The sequence below is a fragment of the Pistacia vera genome, unplaced genomic scaffold (assembly GCF_008641045.1).
Source record: "Pistacia vera cultivar Batoury unplaced genomic scaffold, PisVer_v2 Contig475, whole genome shotgun sequence".
In the NCBI taxonomy this organism is placed as follows: Eukaryota; Viridiplantae; Streptophyta; class Magnoliopsida; order Sapindales; family Anacardiaceae; genus Pistacia; species Pistacia vera.
The window spans coordinates 64,731-79,068 of NW_022196307.1; the positions used below are offsets into that span (position 1 = coordinate 64,731).

At 34.3% G+C, this 14,338-nt stretch overlaps 1 protein-coding gene across 2 annotated transcripts; it reads left to right on the forward strand.

Moving 5' to 3' along the window:
* Positions 1-11,343: 11,343 nt before the first annotated feature.
* On the forward strand, positions 11,344-12,963 carry LOC116146249 (dof zinc finger protein DOF2.2-like). 2 transcript variants are annotated; one of them, XM_031431657.1, is made up of 3 exons: positions 11,344-11,638; positions 11,813-12,695; positions 12,813-12,963. In XM_031431657.1, the coding sequence occupies exons 1-3, from the start codon at positions 11,588-11,590 to the stop codon at positions 12,815-12,817; spliced, it is 939 nt and encodes a 312-aa protein (XP_031287517.1). In that variant the 5' UTR covers positions 11,344-11,587; the 3' UTR covers positions 12,818-12,963. The 2 variants fall into 2 exon arrangements, with proteins under 2 accessions (XP_031287517.1, XP_031287516.1); XM_031431656.1 differs by having other exon boundaries at positions 11,813-12,963.
* The last annotated feature ends 1,375 nt before the right edge of the window (positions 12,964-14,338 follow it).

The window sequence follows — 14,338 nt, forward strand, 5'->3', positions numbered from 1 at the left end:
TTTGATAGCTGGATGATTATCCTTAAGCACTTTAGTATTTAAATGCGTGATTAATCAGAGAATCTCATAATACAATAATCTAACTTTTTTTTTTATGACTGGGGGTATCCAGGCTAGCTTACTGCACCTCAAATAATTTCAGGATCCTGAAACTACCAACCGTAAGATTTCCAGTAATTACCTATTATTAATCAAGGAGAGAGTTAAACTCAAAACTCTTGAGTAATAATCAAGAATCTCTACGAACCACTCGGCCATCAGTGGTAATTGAATATAATAATCTAACTTCCATGGATGTAAAAATGTAAAGAATTAACTATTCTCATTTGTGGCAAAAATATTCATGAAAAGTTTACTCAATACTGTATGCAAATATGGATATTTTGTATAAGAGTTTTTTTTACGTTTACAATTTTTAGAGAATATATAAGGAAAATTTGTCTATAAAATGAGAAGAGGGCTATAGTTTACAAGACTTTTAAAAAGATTTACTTTCAAATTAGTAGAAAAATGGGGGCTATTTAATACAAATTTTACGAAAAGTATATCACATTGAAATTATTTTTAATAAGATAATGAATATATATGATGATTTATAATTTTCCATAGTTGTAAATTATACTGTTCTTATTTTCATAAGGATATTACTTAGCTCCCTTGAAATTTATAAATTATTCATTTAACCACCACAAGTTTGAAAAAATTAAGAGAAACTTCGTCGAAAGTCTAAAATTTGAAGTTTTTATACACCTCTCCTATTATATTATGCATGCATCCACAGCATGGGAAAAAAAGTGATTGGATCCCTAGAAAATTCTAATATTCATAACAAATGGGGTGGAATATAGAAAATCGCTTTGTCGTGGAAAAGTAAGTGCAGATAGATGATGCATCATGTCATGCATGTACAATAATACAAAGAACGAAGGATCGATGATGATAGGTTAAAATCATTGCTACTAGATAAGAAAGACAAGTAAAATGGGTCAGTTGAAGAGTACACGAAATCTAATTACAAAAATGTAACGCAAGATTCGGAATATTATAAATAGTTATACATGATGATACAATTATGCTTTTTTTTTTTTTTTTTAAATTTTATGACTAGAGATGTTCATGTCAGTTTATATGTATCTTAGCTAACCTTCAGAGGCCCTTGAATTATGTTAGGATTTCACATCGGGATCTCACACTTACTAAGTGTAATACTTAAGCTTAGAAGCTCTCCAACCTATCAGGCTGGTCTTTTGGGTTAGACTCTTCCTTAGGCTTGAGTTCTAACCAACTATCAGTCAAATAAGAGTTCTAGTGGCCATTCAATTAGCAACTCTGGGAATTTGAATTTAAGAGACTATGTTAGATCATTCTCTTGCTCTTTTACCATCAAGGTGACGAACTTGAGAGATCATGTTAGATTCTCTTTTGCTCTTTTACCTTTAGGCTCATTGGTTTATCACAATTATGTTTCCATAACACTGAAATTGGTAAGGAATGTGATTTTTATATTAAGAAAATTATAAAATTAGGCAAATAGATAGAAATCATGGGAAATTAAACTCGAGAAAACATGTTAAATCATTCTCTTGCTCTTTTACCATCAAGGGGACTTAAACTTGGGAGACCATGTTAGATTCTCCTTTACTCTTTTATCTTCAAGTCACACAGTAGTGGTTTATTACAATTATGTTTCCATAACGCTTAAATGGGTAAGGAATGTATTTTTGTATTACGAAAATTATAAAATTAGGAAAATAGATAGAAATGATATTCATGATTTTGTCTATGATAATGGTTATAATTGATTGTTTCAATTGCAGTTTGGTACAATCAGGGTCATACACTCATATAAACCCAAGTAAAATCAATAAGGGGTGTTTAAGCCAACTCATACGCACCTCAACTAGTCCCTCAAAGACCTTGGAATTATGTTAGGATCTCATATTGAGATCTCATACCCACCAAATGTGGTACTTAAGCCTAGAGGCTCTCCCACCTATCAGATAAATCTTTTGGTTGGATTCTCCCTTGAACTTGGGTTCTAACAAACTATCAGTCGTTGGATTCTCAATTGGGCTTAAGTTCTAACAAACTATCAATTGGGTAAGATCTCAAATGGCCACTCAATTAGCAATCGTGGGAACTCAAACTTGCGAGACCATGTTACATTATTCTCTTGCTCTTTTACCATTAAGAGGACTTGAACTTGGGAGACCATTTTAGATAATTCTCTTACTTTTTGACCATTAAAGGGACTTGAACTTTAAAGATCATGTTAAATCATTCTCTTGCTCTTTCACCCTTAAAGGGACTTAAATTTGGGGGAAGATTTTCCTTTGATATTTTAACTTCAGTCACCCATTAGTGATGTATTATAATTATGTTTCCACAGCGCTGAAATAGTTGAGGAAATGTGACTTTTGTATTAAGAAAATTATAAAATTAGGAAAATAGATAGAAATGATATTCATTATTGATAGTTTCAATTGAAGTTGGTTCAATCAGGCTCAAGCCCAAGTAAAATCATACAGTGGAGTTTATCGGAGTGAGCTATTTGCGGTTTGAAAAATTCCGGCCCAGACCGGAGGTGCCTGGGCCTTCTGAGGCGGTATATGGATCTGGATTATGGATTGACCCGGAAACTAATCGAGAATACTCGAGAGTCGAGAATCGAGATCGGGGTATAATTAATTAAAATTTAATTATGTTAAATTAAAAAGGAAAAAAAATAAAAAATAAAAATAAAAATAAAAAGCAGAACAATACCTAAGTCGACTACGTCAGAATAGCAGATAAAATCTGTATCAACACATCAGAGAGCGCTCTCCTCCGCCGCTCACACGACGCGAGGTGGACCAGGACTCCGGTAGGCTGTGAACTACAGACCCGACGCCGGCGAATCTTTCGGCCGTTTATTTCGTCCAGCTGCTCGAGAAACCGACGTACAAGTTCAACAGGTTTTTTTTTTTTTTTTTCAAATTTTTATCTTTTAAAAAGAGGTTTATGTATTCATTTGATAATATTTGGAGGATATTTATTTGATTGTGATATGGTATTCAATTGACTTTTCAACAATAATCTCTTATAAGATTTCTTATTTTAGATTTGTTAGATTTTTAGTTTATGGATCTGGGAACCATACAGTTATACCTGGAAGGGCTCCGTGAATTTCTTGGCCTAACATAATAACATGGCTGCCTTCGGATATCGGGACTCGGGTGCTTTCAATTTTTACTTCTCAAGTAGGTGAGGAACTCTAATTGGTTGATTGTTCCAAGTCCCGTTATGGTGCAATGTGAAAGAAAAACTGAAATAAATTCAATTAGTTCAAAACTTTAGAGAGTTGAGAAATTTGTCAAAGGTGGCTTGATTTTCCCTTACCAAATTGATTTAATTTAAGTGATACCAATTAGGAAATGCTATCTACTTTTGGAGTGAGTTGATGGGGGATAGATTGAATTCTTGTGAGTGAAAGATTCTGAATCTGTATATTGTGGTTTTGACACAAGCTTTCTTGCACTTCAAGTAGTTCTTCTTGTGCTTGTTAACTTCTGGACTTAGTAGTGCTTAAACCCCAGTAACAATATCATTGGGTTTTGTGTCTTGGATTATAGTATTGTAGAGAGGCTAATGGAACTAAAATCTAGTACATTTGTGTACTTTACGTGGCTGGGTGGCTGACCTGAATAAGTGGAATCCTTGGATTGAGCCTGGCTGCCAAGGAAAAGTGGCTCCTTGTTATCTATGATTTTGGTAGCTAAAAGGGTGTGCAAATGATCAGATATTTTATCTGGCCTTTCTAAAGGTATAATCCTTACACCAGAAGTTATTTTCAGTTGTTGTTGAGTTTCAGATTGGAAAATGTAAATTGCATATGTGAAGGTGATTATTAATGGAAAATTTATTTTTCAGGGTAGCCAGTTGATCTTACAATAACATGGTTGAACTTTTGTTCTTCAAATGGAAAGTATCTGTGCAGATGAATGTACAGGAATGAACTTAACAAAACTCTTTAAATAGCATTACTTGTCTTGTACTCCTATCCTTTTCGCTTTTTAACCCTTTATCTTTTTGGGTTCATTCCACTGGGTTCAGATTTCTTGAAAGAGTGATGAAGTACTATGCTTTGATATCTGCAGCCTGAACCAATACAGTAATGGGCCGAAAAGCTGGGCGCTGTATATAAACTCGAAGAAATTTGGGAATGTCGCAAACTTGCAGAAGGAAATGATAACATTTCTAATTGCTTGTCTGTTAACAGATGAATGATGAGAAGTGCGTTCGGCAAAAGGAACTTTTGAGTACCTGTATGGATGCACAGGTGTGTAACTTTGATTTATCATAAAAATTCTGTATCCTATCTCTTTAATAATTTATATACTTTAGAATATTTTCTATTTAAGATATTTAGTAGTTTCTTTGGCTATCTAATGCATATAGAGGTCCTAAAGTTTTTGGTTCCTTTGTTGCAGACAAATAAAAAGAAGAAGCCTTTTGGAAGCATTAATTACCACCTGCAGAGGCTTAGCAAGGGAAGGAAGTAGTTCGATTTAGGGAAGAAGCATGTTTAAACCTGCACATCATCTTTCAAGTTCATCAGTTGAAATATTTAGCTGTGAGAAAGCGATCTAATTGTTGTTTTTCTTTGTATTTTCATGTACAACTGTTAGAAAACTTTGAGGCATTGCAACTTTTGTAGTTTAAATCAATACATATGAACTTGTGGATTTCAATAATATGTGATCAGAGTTTCGTGGCGTAGTTAGGATGCAGTGAAGAATCATGATCTGAAATGTTACTTAAAAATGTAATTTGCATTTTTATAAAATCATAGACAGAGCTGTGCACCTTCGAACTAAGCTCGCGAAGTGTAGGTTCTTGTGTCCTCATCTTGTCTTCAAGAAATCTAATCATGGTCATGTATCTCAGTGTTTTTTTTTCTTTACCACTGGAAGCTGGTTTATGGGATTGCATTTCATGTCTCCATTAGAGACAGTACCATTTGATCTACTTGCATATTCAATTTAAGTTCATATTTGATTTTGATCAATTGTGTATGTGTGATTTGGATTGGCTTTATCGTACTGAATGATCTTTTGCAGAAATTAGAAACTTTTGGTGGTTGCTTAATGATTTACCAGATATTTCACAAATTATAATAAGGCAACTCTGAAGTTCAGGCCCGAGGATGATTAAGCTATAAACCAGGTGGTACTCCCTATATGCTATAAACATGGCAGTTCAAAGATTCTGAAAAGCCGAGCCAAACAGCTATAGAAACATCGATTTTCTGACTGATGAACTGGGTTATTATATATATAAACCATGGCAGTCTCAAAGATTATTCTGACTCACGTGGTCCAATCTAGGGTGTCTAATAAACAGTAAAATTGATAACTTGGTCAATGAAGGCCTCGGGTTTCAATGAATAGGTTGATCGGGTCGGGTTTTAAACACGATAAATTATACAGATCATGAAGATCAAGCAGTCAACTCAGCCTCGATATTATGGGGGCAGCACATTAATTAGCTGGAGGAACCCATGGTATTGGTAGTCCATAGCTTTAAACATAGAGTAGCAATGATTCGGTCACGGCTGTAATTTCAAACAGACTTAGGGCTGGTGGGGAGGACCGAAAGGTTAGCAATGAGGCATCACCTCAGATTTTGCTCGTGTATTACATTTAACTTTTTTGTGATATGAATCTGAAGAGAAAAGGACTGATAAATTTTTAATCTCTTGGAATATACAACTCTTGGTCCAATAGTAATGGAAGTACTGCGCATGTAATATCTTTTTCATGGGATATCAGAGCTCGATTATTTTTGTGACTGATGTGAAAATGGGAGAAACAACTGCATGCTTGTTCTTTAAGCCTTCAATTAAAGGTGCGCTAATAAGGCCATGTCTTGTAAACTACAGAAAATGAGCAGTAAGCATCTAATTTATGTCAGAAACATGTGCAATTATGAGTAAAGTTCGTCATAGTACTTCTTTTGATGTAGAAAAATTAAGGCCGCAGCCAACCACTGGTATTACAGCCGAACACCGAAGAAAAATGGTACCACACTCAGTCTCAACTCTCTCTCTCCTCCTGTCCTTGTGGGAACCATGTTTCCAGTCATCCACTTGACCTCTTGATGTCGTCCCCCTTTACATCAATTTTAAGATCCCCACAAGGCTGTCGTAACGAAAAGAGTCGTCTCTTTCCTGATCCTGCAACGTTTTGGGACCTACAATTCTATCAATCTATTATTTATATTATTTTATGTTGTTTAAAAATTACTAATCAGTTGCAAAAGTTGCGCCATCTCTGTACTGGAAGGGGACAAATGAATGTGTTAAGGCTGCCATTTCTCTTCCTTTCAAATAAATCTGCAAAATGAAAGAATGGCTTTTGCCAAAAAACAAAAAAAAAAAAAAAAGCCCTACGTACACTGTCAAAATTCAATTGATAAGAATTAGATCCAACACCACCCAGTACTCTTCATTCTTAGAATCTTTCACGTTTAAACAAATCAAATGTTACACGTTTCGGTAATAATATATATATATATATATATATCACCAAGCTGTGCGAAGGTGCACGATGCTTCATGCAGCAATAGCAGCAATACCAGAAAAAAAAAAAAAAGAGAAGATTAAATAATAATAACTATGCAGGTGAAATGTATAGTTAAACTAATCTCATATATTCTTCTTGCATATCTGATATATTTAATTTTGGCACTTAGAAATAAATAATTAAGAATTTGCGCAACATAGTTGGAATCTTTCCCACTCGTCTTTACTTTATTTGATAGTCGGATGATTATCCTAAGCACTTTAGTATTTAAATGCAGTGATTAATCAGAGAATCTCAATAATACAATAATCTAACTTTTTTTTATTTTTTTTATGATTGGGGGTATCCAGGCTAGCTTACGCACCTCAACTAATATTCAGGATCCTGAAACTACAACGGATAAGATTCCAGTGATTATCTATTATCAATCAAGGAGGGAGTCAAACTCAAAACTCTTGAGTAATATACTCAAGAGTCTCTATGAACCACTCGGCCATAGTGGTAATTGAATATAATAATCTAACTTCCATGGATGTAAAATGTAAAAGAATTAATCTATTCTCATTTTGGCAAAAAATATTCATGAAGTTTACTCAACACTGTATGCAAATATGGACATTTTGTACCAAGAGTTTTTGCCTAGTTCTACTAATTTTTAGAGAATATATTTAAGGAAAATTTGTCTATAAAATGAGAAGAGGCTATAGTTTACAAGACTTTTAAAAAGATTTTACTTTCAAATTTAGTAGAAAAATGGGGGCTATTTAATACAAATTTTACGAAAAGTATCACATTGAAATTATTTTTAATAAGATAATGAAATATAGATGATGTATAATTTTCCATAGTTGTAAATTATACTGTTCTTTATTTTCATAAGGTATATTTCACTTAGCTCCCTTGAAATTTATAAATTCATTAACCACCACAAGTTTGAAAAAATTAAGAGAAACTTCGTCGAAAGTCTAAAATTTGAAGTTTTTATAACACCTCTCATTATATTATATGCATGCATCCACAGCATGGAAAAAAAGTGATTGGATCCCTAGAATTCTAATATTCATAACAAATGGTGGGAGTTGTATAGAAAATTGCTTTGTCGTGGAAAAGTAAGTGCAGATAGATGATGCATCATGCATGCATGTACAATATACAAAGATAACGAAGGATCGATGATGATGTAATAGTAGTAGTGGTGCTGGTATCATGCTTTTTCAACCGTCCAGATCACTCCCCCATATATTCCGTAGGATTTTATTTATTAATGGACCTACTTTTGCTGATGTGGCACTATAATCCCGACCATCAGCATCTGATGACTAAGATTGACGTTGATCCTCTTTGTCACACATCACGCGGTTTTAATGGGCCACCAACACGCAGCCCATCCTCTTTCCTCGAGGTTTCTCTTCAGGTTTTTGTTGTGGGTTTTTCTTTTAGAGAAGCGATTTTCCCACCAAGGTTTGGGAATCTAGTCTCACCCCTTTCATAAATTCAATGCCACCCTTAAATTATGAAAATATTTAATTAAATATAAAAGGTAAAATAGTATTTAAAGATAAAATTTTAAAATAACCCTTGACTTCTCAAATTATCCCACCGGCAATTTCAGGCTATTAGCCTATTCTCGACTATCACCTTCTCGCACCACCATTACAATCCTCAACCCCTACATCAAAACCCTAACCTCCTTGCTGATTGAACCCCCAATCGCGGCCGCTGCTCTTAGTTTTAGCAGTTTTTCATCCAAATTTTGCAGGTCCCAACACGGAAACTACCCCAAACCACCATACATCATAGCTTTCCCCATCAAAAGCCCCAACATCGCAGGTGTAATTGCCCGCCATCCGCCGCCTCTCCCTTAGGTTTTTGTGTTTTTTGTGCCTTTCCAACAAAATTTTGGCACCTCGTTGAGGTGTAATGAGTGGAAAAATTAGGAGTTTTTTGAGGAGATAAGGGGATATTGATGGTTGTGTCGGGGAGGTCCAATGGTGCCAGAATCAGCGGATTTTTTACTTGGCAGGATCCTCTAGGGTTATTAGAGAGAAATTTGAGTAGGGGTTAATTTGTGAGAAAATAATGGTGTTAATTTAAGGGTAAAATTATAATTTATGAAACTAGGGGTGGAACTAATTCGCCAAACCTTGGGTGGGAAGATATCGTTACTCTTCTTTTTATTATTGGTAAGTTAATTAGAGTGAGAAGGGTTTCCTACGATTGATTTCCATTGGTTCTTGCTGAGTGGACCCAAATTTTGCCACGTCGGAAGCGGTGAGTCAATCATGGGATGAAATGTTGAAATAGTCAAAAAATGATGTGCTCCAACAATATCTAATGAGAAGTGGAGAATCAAAATTCCATAATCCATATAGAGAAACCACTTTTTCCACCTAAAATGTTAATGCCTTAACGCACTTCTCAAATAGAAATTTAAAATATCATTTTATTACTCAAATTATATTCTGTTTTGATTTCGGTATCATTACACCCTATACCAAAATCTGCAACCCTACTCTTATGACCGCTCTACAATCTTCGACAATTGAGCAATTAGGTTCATAGCCGCCTCTCAAGTTAAATTTGATTAATCCACCACTAAAATTCAACTTTCTACCACCAAAAGACTAATCAGCCAGCTCCATTCTTCAAAAGCATACGCCTGGACGATTTACTCTCTGTTCGCCGTGGAATAAAAATTGGTAAAAATGTATTTTAAAAGTTTGTGGATGGAAAAATGTCATTAAACCATATAAAGTAAAAGTGTTAAGTACCAATTATTAAGTTTTTTCACACAAAATAAATAAAAAGCAGCTGATGCATTTGATTTGCCATAAATATATAAACGTGGATAACTTCTCAAAAAAAAGAATGTCATACACTCTTCTACATTGATTCTTTAAGTTTATTATTATCTCATCTTATCTTCTTCTAATAAATGAATAACAACACATCAACATCACTCTCTCAAGCTAACAATTTTGTACCCAAATTTCTGTGAACAAAATTAGATACATTAGAAGAAGATGAAACATAACTTATACGTAGAAAAATATTCAGAGCTACTGTTTTTTCGATTGGTGGGGAAGTGGGATTTCTTATGGTAGAAAGTATGCATGCATGGCTTCTAAGTAATTCCTTTCTAAATTCCCGCCCTCCCACAACAAAGCGACTTCCATGATCCTCTATAACTCAATTTGCGGTCTCAATCCAAAAAAATAAAGGGGATTCAACAGAGAAAAACAGGTAAAAAAAGAAGGAAAAAGAAAGAAAAGAGAGACAAATTACAAATGAGTACATGATTTATGCTTTAAAGTTTAAAGACAACTGGATGATTAAGAGTTGATAAAGATGGTTAAATTCATGCGCCTTTAATTTCTAGATGACTTAGCTAGAAAGTACTTCATCCATCGTTGTATAATTGAGCAAGTTCCGTGATAAACAGGTGCTGTATGTATCTACATTAGCAGTAATCCATTAATTATTTCATCTCAAAAACTTTCTTAATTTAAACCTCCAGTGATTGATAGATATATTATATATATATTTATTATTTTCTGGGGGCAATTGGCAAAGGTAAATAACGTGTTGATGTCGGGTAAAAGTTACCAAGTTACATGAAATTCATAACCTACGATTTGATGCTTCAAGTTTAAAAGATAAAGCAAAAAAATTATTTTACCTCATTGGAATTAGAAATCACCAAAAATATAAAGAAAATGGTACATCTCCATTTTCTTATGTCTCTCCATAAATCCTCAAGGATAATTTAATGCCTGACATTTTAACTCTTGGGTTGATAAGGGTTTTTTTGGTGTCTCTCCATAAATTTCTAAGATTGAATTGATTTTTGAATGTTTTATTATGAATTAAAAACAAGCATTTAATTATGGTATGTAGACATTAATGTCCAAGGATGTCTGGGATTTATTCATTTATTTGTTTTGTTCACTTCTATTAATAACCTTAGGTTTTGAGCTCAGAGAATTTATACCCAATTAAAGATCTGGCAGACAATATGAGTGTATTAATCATCTAGCTGCCAATTTAAAATTTTGATATTTTCAAAAGATTATATTTATACTTCTTAAATATATATACCTGAACTTTATTAGGATACATTAAAATCACAATCAAATAAATTTTCCACACATGGTATATTTAAACCCATGAAGGATCAAATAATTTAATATTTAATTAGCTTTAATTTAAATTAACTTTGTTTATTTTATCAGTGAAATAATGTATTTGATCGTTATACAAGACAATTTGATAATTGCTTTAAATGAAGAACAGTAATTATGCATGTATTCAGTCTCATGCAACTTAGAATTAAATTTTTTTAACAATATTGAATCCTATTTTGTGATTGGTCCCTGTAACTATAACTTAAACATAATTCTTCCAAGGAACTTTATGAAAATTGTGGCAGGCACGTGCGATCACTATTAATAATAACCTTTATATTAATACAAATATAAGAAAAGAGTAATTGATTAATTAGCACGTAAGTTAGTAATACGCTTAATTAATTAAAAAAGTTCAAATTGTTAGGCATAGAGTTAATACACCATAAAATCTGGTGATCTTTACAGCTGACGATCTCAAATTAATTTGTGATTAAGAAATGAAAGGCAGAACGATCCCACCACAAAGGAGCAAGTGATATAATTGTTTTATTGTATTAATTGTTGTCATCTTTTTCTGTCCAATGTCCATGAAGGAGGGGGTCACAAAACTCTCCTTTTGAGCACCAAAATACCACAGTTTAATAGCGTTTCAAAGAAAGCTTATAGGCGAAGAAAATTCTTCCACTCAAACCCTAAAATATAATAAAACAAAAAGTTATGGAGATGATGGCAGAATAAGAGCAAAATAAACAAAAGCCTTTGCCTAGCTTTCCCTCTTCTTCTCTTTAGTTCCCTTTTCTCTTTCTTTCTTGGCTCTGGTATTCCCTTAGTGTGATTCTCCATTCCTAAAGACCCATCAACCTTTATAAAAAGAAAAAAGAGAAAAAATAAATAAGCATGGTTTTCTCATCGGTTCCAGTCTATTTAGATCCTCCCAACTGGCATCAGGTAAGGTTTTCTTCAATTTTCCTTCAACCCAAAAAAGAAGAAAAGAAAAGAAAAGCAGATAATTTAAAAGATAAATATTCCTATTCCTTTGTTATCTCTTCTTGAATATACCAAATGTTTGTTTCTTTATAATTCAATTTTAATGTTTTTGTTTGTCTAAATTCTATTTTGCAGCAACAAAATCATCAACAAGCAAATACTGGAACTGAAAATCATCAGCTTCCTCCTTTTCCTCCTGCCTCTCATATTGGCGTTGGTGTTGGTGTTGGAGATGGTGGTGCTGGCTCCATCAGGCCTGGCTCCATGGCTGATCGAGCCCGGCTAGCCAAGCTGCCACAGCCGGAGGTAGCCCTCAAGTGCCCTAGATGTGAATCCACCAACACTAAATTTTGTTACTTCAACAATTACAGCCTCTCGCAGCCGCGCCACTTCTGTAAGACTTGTCGCCGCTACTGGACTAGAGGGGGTGCCTTAAGAAATGTCCCAGTTGGTGGAGGCTGCAGGAGAAACAAGAAAAACAAAAGCAGTAACTCCAAATCCCAAGTTACCACTGAAAAGCAATTGGGTTCAAGTTCCACTAGTGCAGTTCCCTCTGATGTTATTGGTCATTTGCCTCAACAAACACCTCAATTACCCTTGTTGACCTCTTTACATAATATTTCTCAGTATAATATGGGGAATATTGGGTTAAATTTTGGTGGAATTCAAGCACAGATTGGGGCATCAACTGTCGGTAGTGGCCAGAATGAAATTGGGTTTCAAATTGGAAACAATTCAAGCATGACTAGTGCCATATTATCCGCCGGAGGAGTTCAGCAATTTCCTTTCTTCGAGCCACCCACCGGTTTATTTCCTTTTCAAAGTGAAGGTGTTGAAACACCATCTTCTTTAGTGGGTGACAACCAACTTCGATCCATGACTACAAACTCTAGGGTTTCTGAACAGACTCCAATGAAAATGGAAGGAAATAACCAAGGGCTAAATTTATCGAGACAGTTTCTGGGTTTTTCCGAGAATAATCAATACTGGAGTGGAAGTAACTGGACAGATCTATCAGGTCTAAACTCTTCTTCCGCCACTAATAATCTCTCATAATCTGTATTGTTCTTTATCATTGAACTTGGAAGCTAGCTTTGCTTGAAGTTTTGAGCTCATATATATCCAATCATTACAGCTTAACCTCTAAGATAGATGACACGAAGTTGCATGTTCCTGAGAGCCACCTTGACTTGCAAGTTCATCCCCAAAGGTGTGGATAGTGATGCAAAACCTTTCTCTTCATGATCTACGGAGCATTAAAGACTGTTAGAACTTAGTTTTCGTTCTTGTCTCGTTCTTGTCTTTTCAGTATGTTCTCGCTTAATTAATCTATATCTTTGGTGTCTTGTATTGCATGGGCTTGTTTACAAATTTGTCGTAGTGTTGTGTGTGTTCAAAGTTATGTATGAACTGATCAATTTCTGTAGCGTATCCTTTATGGAAACTTAATTATATTTCATAATTCTTCATGCACTAGCGTGATCGTACAAAGAGGTCTCATTGGTTTCCATAAAATTATTGCCACTGTTATGTTGTTCAAGTGTGAAATTGCGCATGAAATTCATGAGGTTAATTTATGGGGTGGTCGGTGCTTTCTTTTGTGTTTAAATTTTATGTTCATGAACTTCTATTGGAAAAGTTGAAGTTCTATGAATTTCTGCTAGTCATCTTTAAAGTTAAAGACGAGCATGAATAATTTAGCATCAACAACTCGTCCAAGACCGTAGTCAAATTACACACACATATATATAATATCAATTCCCCGGTCACCTTCATATATATATATATATATATATATATATATACACTTCTTGAGTGAATGATATCGGCCGTAAGTAATCTTTCTCTGTCTCATAGTAATATCCTAAATGGTTCGATCTATAGCAACATCACTTTTCTTAAATCGACGTTGATGATCTAAACTTGTGAGGTTTTAAATTTTCCCTATTCCTTTATCTGTGGTGTAGGCAAAGTTTGAATTCCCACAAAGCTACTTGTCTCTCATTTTTAGGATGTTTATCTGAAAGGTTATCTCTTTTCAGTATTGTTCAACTCCCCGAGAAAATCAAATTTCCAGGTCTTTCGAGTTTTGAGTATATAATCATGGAGAGGGAAAGGGGTAGTCATATTTGCAACAGTTTTAGTAATGATTTTGTAATTATAAGTTAGAATCATCATGAGGTGGGACGTACTTCTTTGTTTGGCGAGAGAAAGAAAGAAAGAGAGAGAGTAATCCAAGAAGCGAAAGAGAAAGACTATTAGGATCAGAAAACGCCAAAAATCCCACTCAAAACCATGCAATATATATTCCGTTTTCAACCAAACCCAAGTCTGAATTGTTCTAGAATTTCGTTAGAAGAATAATGTTAGGTCATAAATATGTGGCAAAAGAGAAGTGAGAAAAACTTCTGAACGTTTTCTTTAGATTACTCTGCCACTCTCTCTCTCTCTCTCTCTCTCAGTCTCAGCCTTCAATTGTGATCTTAGAAAACGATATATCAAATTATTAAAAAAAGAAATCTCTGTTAAAAAATTTCAATCCTAATAATAATTACATAGAAGTGGTGTATGTATATGTTAATGTTATTATAATCCAAGTGTGGGTAGCTATTAGTCTTCTTACAAAAAGAAAAGGAATCAAGGGGTTTGCTTTTGCAAGGA

Excerpts from the sequence above, each read along its gene's own strand:
- LOC116146249 (XM_031431656.1), top strand. The coding sequence starts at position 11,588 with ATGGTTTTCTCATCGGTTCCAGTCTATTTAGATCCTCCCAACTGGCAT. Across the intron at positions 11,639-11,812 it reads ATCCTCCCAACTGGCATCAG|CAACAAAATCATCAACAAGC; the intron begins GTAAGGTTTTCT and ends TCTATTTTGCAG.